At 38.8% G+C, this 6312-nt stretch overlaps 1 protein-coding gene across 1 annotated transcript; it reads left to right on the plus strand.

Annotated features, from left to right (window-relative positions):
* Window positions 1-1009: 1009 nt before the first annotated feature.
* LOC142538678 (uncharacterized) lies at window positions 1010-5148 on the plus strand. The gene is made up of 8 exons (XM_075643980.1): window positions 1010-1316; window positions 1464-1828; window positions 1973-2206; window positions 2393-2876; window positions 3126-3521; window positions 4317-4321; window positions 4483-4675; window positions 5018-5148. Exons 1-8 carry the CDS (start codon window positions 1010-1012, stop codon window positions 5146-5148), a joined length of 2115 nt encoding a protein of 704 aa, XP_075500095.1.
* The last annotated feature ends 1164 nt before the right edge of the window (window positions 5149-6312 follow it).

Raw genomic sequence — 6312 nt, forward strand, 5'->3', positions numbered from 1 at the left:
TCACGATAACCCCGTCTATCTCAACATCACAGATATAATACCAGAATTCATAACCAGTATTAGTACAACTCATAATCTAAATAATAACACAACTCTGATATAGAATCTTAACTAAATCAACTCTGAAATTCATAACAATTTCATAAACAGTCTATTCTTTAATCTGACTTCAGTTATACAATGTCTACTGTAGCAAAAACATCATATCTGATTCATATTCAATTCTGAAAATATCATAACTTCAAATCATGTCTAAACGTAACGAAACTTACGTCCAGTTGTAGCCTGCGTCGATAGTAACACAGTATTGAAGTCAGATTCACAATCGGACGGATGGATCTCCAAAATCTTCAATCACAATTTGAAATCCTTCCTCGGAGCCTTTTCTTGATTCCTCTCTGAATTGTGAAGAATAAATTGATTGTATATATATATATATATATATACTGCATGCAACACCAGGAAACGTGGCTTATTTTTCATGCTGCACGTCACACCGCGGGTGCGCTCATTCCATAACCGCGGGTGCGCTCAGTGTAATGATATACATCAACTTTTCCGAAAGCTTCGACCGCGGGTGCGCTTAGTCCTGTAACGCGGGTGCGTTGACCTCACTGTAGCAGCACCGCGGGTGCGCTGCCTCTGGAACCGCGGGTGCGGTGTTGCTACTGTAATTCTATTCAACTTTCTGTCCATGCACCGCGGGTGCGGTGCTTCTGGACCGCGGGTGCGGTGACCCTACTGTAAAAATGGCCAACTTTCTGCCTATCCACCGCGGGTGCGGTGCTTCTCTAGGCGCGGGTGCGGTCCCTTTCTTCAAGCAACACTTCATAATCTCATTCAGTGCCTCTCATTACATGTCATGCATACTCATATCTTCCGAATATCACATCAATGAAGACTAATAAATCTCCAGCCTTACAAACGACAGTTAAAGAGGTAAGCTTTTCAAGCTAGAGGGCAAGGGACAAATACTAATGTGCGAGGTGGCCACAAAGGAAAAGGCAAGATGGAGCAACGCAATAAGCCTTCTTTGCCTTCGTCAGATACGGAGCGACCTGTGTGTCCTAAGTGTGGCAAGCCACACAAAGGTGAATGTTTGGTTGGTAGTGGTCGATGTTTTAGATGCAAGGAAATGGGGCACACAGAACAGAAGTGTCCTCTTTCTTCGAATCATGGAAAAGTTCAAGGAAGAATTTTTTCAATGACCAAAGAAAGTGCTAATCCTGATTCTTCAGTGATATCAGTTAATATTTTAATCTTCGACAAGAAAGCACTTACAGAAAGTGCTAATCTTGATTCTTCAGTGATATCAGGTAATATTTTAATCTTCGACAAGAAAGCTCTTACATTAATTGATACTGGTGCGACACACTCTTTTATGTCTGAAGTGTTCATGCATTCTTGATCTGTTGAACCTACTGTTATGCCATTACACTTCAATATTGTGTTGCCCTCTGGAGATGAAATTTGTCCTACTAGTATCCTTAAGGCTGGTTCTGTTCAAATGAGTACGAGATTATTTTTTGCTGATCTTATTGTTATTCCGATGGTTGCATTTGATGTTATTTTGGGCATGGATTGGTTATCTTCTTATCATGCGGTGATTGACTGTGTGGGCAAGACAGTGAAGTTTTTAGCCGATGACCATGAGATGGATGTATTTGTTGGTCTAGGCTCCTCGATGAGTATTCCTATTATTTCTTGTCTACAAGCTACTAAAATGTTGCACAAAGGTTGTAATGGTTTTCTTGCTTTACTGGTGGATGTGCGAAAGGATAGTAATATGAAATTACAGGATATTGGTGTGGTTCAAGATTATCCTGACGTATTTGCAGATGATGTGCCTGGATTACCACCTGATCGAGAGGTGGAGTTTGTTATTGATTTAATTCCAGGTACAGCTCCAATCTCTAAAGCTCCAGACAGAATGGCTCCGACTGAGATGAAAGAATTAGAGAATTAATTGCAGGAGCTATTAGATAAAGGTTTTATCCGGCCTAGTTCATTGCCATGGGGAGCTCCGGTTTTATTCGTGAAAAAGAAGGATGGATCGTTGAGATTATGCATTGATTATCGAGAACTCAACAAGGTAACTGTTAAGAACAAATATCCTTTTCCACGTATTGATGATCTTTTTGATCAATTGCAAGGAGCCACCTTGTTTTCAAAAATCGATCTTCGATCCGGATATCATCAATTGAAGGTAAAAACGGAGGACATACCAAAGACTGCATTTAGAACGAGGTATGACCATTATGAATTTTTGGTGATGTCGTTTGGACTAACCAATGCTCCTTCAGTTTTCATGGATTTAATGAATCGTGTCTTTAAGCCGTATTTGGATAGTTTTGTCATTGTTTTTATTGATGACATCTTGATTTATTCAAAGACACGAGAACTTCATCGTGAGCATTTGAGGATGGTGTTGCAGCTGTTGAGGGATAAGCAATTGTATGCTAAGTTAAAGAAATGTGAGTTCTGGTTGGAGCAGGTGGCATTTTTGGGCCACATCGTTTCAAGAGAAGGAATTTCGGTTGATCCATCCAAGATTGAATTCATTAAGCAATGGTCCATTCCAAAGACAGTGTCAGAGGTAAGAAGTTTTCTTGGTTTGGCACGATATTACAGAAGATTCATAGCGGATTTTTCGAAGATCTCATTGCCATTGACGAGTTTGACACGAAAGGCTACCAAGTTTGAATGGACCATAGAATGCCAACAAGCATTTCAAACATTGAAAAATAAGTTAACTTCTGCCCCTGTTTTAGTACTTCCTTGTGGTACTAAAGATTTTGTTGTGTATACAGATGCTTCAAAGCAGGGGTTAGGTTCCGTATTGATGCAGCGTTGGAAAGTGATAGCATATGCTTCTCGTCAGTTGAAGGAATACGAGAAGAATTATCCCACTCATGATTTGGAGTTGGCGGCTGTGGTTTTTGCTTTAAAAATTTGGCGGCATTATCTATATGGTGAGAAATGTGAAATATTTACGTATCACAAAAGTTTGAGTTATTAGTTTTCGCAGGAGGAATTGAATATGAGGCAGCAGAGAAGGTTGGAACTTGTGAAAGACTATGATTGCACCATTAGCTATCATCCTGGTAAAGCTAATGTGGTTGCAGATGCTTTGAGTCGCAAGTCGAGTTCTTTATTGGGATATATGATTCCTAAACCTTTGTTGCTAGATTTGAAAAGGAATGAGATCACTTTAGTATCTCCAGGTTCAGTAGCTCGATTATCTGCATTAGTTCTTCACTCAAATTTATTTGATCGAATTTTGAAGGGACAACAGTCTGACGATCAATTATTGGAGTTGAAGAGAAAAATTGATCTGACACGAGTTTCGGAGTTTGGGTTGAACCGTGATGGTTTATTGACCTTTCGAGGTAAGATATGTGTTCCTATGAATGATGACATTCGAAAAGATGTACTTCTTGAAGCTCATACATCGCCATATTCTGTACATCCCGATATTAACAAGATGTATCAAGATCTTCTACGTCTTTACTGGTGGCCAGGTATGAAGAAAGATATCATGTTATTTGTTTCTGAATGTCTAACCTGTCAGCAGGTTAAGATTGAGTAACAGAGATCGATGGGATTGTTGCAATCCTTGCCTATACCTCAATGGAAGTGGAAGCACATACCTATGGATTTTGTTGTTGGGTTGCCAAGGACGCAAAAGGGCTTCAATTATATTTGGGTGATCGTAGATCGATTGACCAAGTCATCTCATTTTCTTCCTGTCAAGACGACGTATTCTATGAATCAATATGTTGAGGCTTATATCCAAGAGATTGTGAGACTTCATGGAATACCGGTATCGATAGTTTCAGATCGTGATCCAAGGCTTACATCTGAGTTCTGGAAGAGTTTACATCGAGCCTTGGGAACGAAATTGGCTTTTAGTACCGCCTACAATCCTCAAAGAGACGGTCAATCAGAAAGGGTTATCCAAATACTTGAAGATATGCTAAGGGCTTTTACAATTTATGTCCCAGGAAGTTGGGATTCCAAGTTGCCTATAATAACAGCTACCAGTCTTCTATCGGCATGGCACCTTATGAAGCTTTATATGGAAGAAAGTGCCGATCTCCTTTGTTTTGGGAAGAGGTAGGTGAAAGGAAGATGTTGGGCCCGGAGTTGGTTCAACAAACAGCAGATGTTGTGGCATTGATCCAAGAAAGAATGAGGACCGCTCAGTCTCGACAGAAGAGTTATGCCGATGTTCGACGACGACCTTTAGCCTTCGAGGTTGGTGATCATGTATTTATTAAGATAGCTCCTCTCAAGGGAGTTATGCGATTTGGCAGGAAAGGTAAGTTAAGTCCTCGATACATTGAGCCATTTGAGACTCTAGATAAGATTGGAGACCGAGCCTATCGTCTTGCATTACCACCGGACTTGGATCGAGTTCACAACATATTTCATGTTTCTATGCTACGTAAGTACCTTTCTAATCCATCTCATGTTCTTTAGTACGAGTCATTGGATCTTTTACCTAACCTAAGATACAAGGAAATGACGGTTCAAATTCTTGATCGCAAAGTTAAAGTGTTGAGAAACAAAGAAATTGGCCTTGTCAAAGTTCTTTGGAGGAATCAAGTGATTCAAGAGGCTACGTGGGAACCGGAAGAAGAGATGAAACATCGTTATCCGAGTTTATTTGGCGGTAAGCAAATTTCGAGGACGAAATTTTTATAAGGAAGGGAGATTGTAATATCCCGACCTTTTATCATGTTATTGTTGATGGTGTAATTTATGATTTATTGTGATAAGGTATGGTTATAGATATTTTAATGGTTATTGGTTATGGATATGTTTATTGGAATGGTTAAATATGGTTATTATTTGGAGTTATGTTTATGGTTAGTGTTGTTATGGTAATGAATGAGTTTGGTTGATGGTTGTGTTGGATGAATTGAGGATGTATTGGGATGCTAATTTTGTGGGTATAGAATGGTATTGGAAAAGGTTGGATTTAAGGTGACTTGAGCATGATTTTTGGTGCCAGGGACAGCGCCGCAGCACCGAAAGGCAGCGCCAGCGCTGCAGGGCCGAAGCCCTGGCGCTGAAGAGCTGCACGTGCCGCAGCGCCATTCGGGCGACGCCGCGGCGCTAGTTGTGCGAGAATTGTTATTTTAAAACACGTTTTTGGTGTCTTTGAAGGCTTTTTAAACCATTTCTAGATGCTTCTCCACAATTCTTTCTTCTTCCATTAATCTCCATCGGTTCTAGCTCATTTTTCTCTCCAAGGTTCTCTCCATTTCTTATCTTCAAGTTCAAGGGTTCTAGTGGAATTATTAGTGTCTCCTACCTAAGATTTCAAGCTACAAAGTAAGGTTTCTTTATTTTTGGGAGTTGAAAGGGTTTGTAATATTAAAGATTAAGTTAGGTTCTTTGATTCATTGGATTATTGGTGATGATTTATGGTTATTATTGTGATTATTGTCGTAGGATTCATTCAAGATCATCATAGCCATCATAGTGCTTGTGGGTTGTAAGTAGAAGCTTCCTTTCAAATGCTCACATGATATATATGTATATAAACCATGTTTATTGATGTCTAACTCCTTCCATTGTTATATTACTGATGTTTGTATTGTTATTTGTTCATTGATCCAAGAATACCATTGAATTCATTTATAAGGAGCTAGTACTCTATTGTTGCCTACCAAGTATTTGTTAAATTGCCTCAATGAAATTTCCCATGATCAAAGCCAAGGAAATGATAGTTAATCTACGCATGTCATTGGCCAAGTTCATGATTATGAGTATCTCTCACAGTTTTGATATATATTTATATCAAAGAGATACTCTCCACAGGTCACGGGTCACAGAATTATCATTTCTTTTCTTTTAATTCATGCCATGAAATACCATGTAGATTGCTTTGTTATCTATTATTCATTGAAGATGGTATTATTCATTGTTCATTACCATTACTATAGCCATGTTTCAAGCCAAGCCATGTATATGTACTTGTTATGTATAGCTTCTTACTTACTGAGTTTTATCTCATTCCAGTTAACGTCATGTGATGCAGGTGAGAAGAAAGCTTGAAAGGGATTGTCCCAGATAGAAGAAGCATATGGAATGAGGAAGGGAAAATTTTGGCATGTAAAATCGTATTTGATGGGTTGAATATTGGATAGTTATGTTTGTTTAAGTTTGCAACTTTTGGGGAAATAATTGTATATTTTGTTAATAATATTGAATGATGGTTTAATGTTCAAAAGAAAAAAAATGGTTATGGCAAAATTTAGTCAAGTTTTTATTTTTATACATGTTAATTGTTTATGTTTCCCT

This window comes from Primulina tabacum, chromosome 3, assembly GCF_025594145.1.
Source record: "Primulina tabacum isolate GXHZ01 chromosome 3, ASM2559414v2, whole genome shotgun sequence".
NCBI classification, from domain to species: domain Eukaryota; kingdom Viridiplantae; phylum Streptophyta; class Magnoliopsida; order Lamiales; family Gesneriaceae; genus Primulina; species Primulina tabacum.

What these genes read in the sequence shown, in the direction of transcription:
- LOC142538678 (XM_075643980.1), top strand. Translation starts at nt 1,010, where the DNA reads ATGGAGCAACGCAATAAGCCTTCTTTGCCTTCGTCAGATACGGAGCGA. An exon ending in CCGGATATCATCAATTGAAG is followed by an intron (nt 2,207 to 2,392) that starts GTAAAAACGGAG and finishes ATTTATTCAAAG; the next exon opens with ACACGAGAACTTCATCGTGA. An exon ending in TTATCCGAGTTTATTTGGCG is followed by an intron (nt 4,676 to 5,017) that starts GTAAGCAAATTT and finishes TTTTGGTGCCAG; the next exon opens with GGACAGCGCCGCAGCACCGA.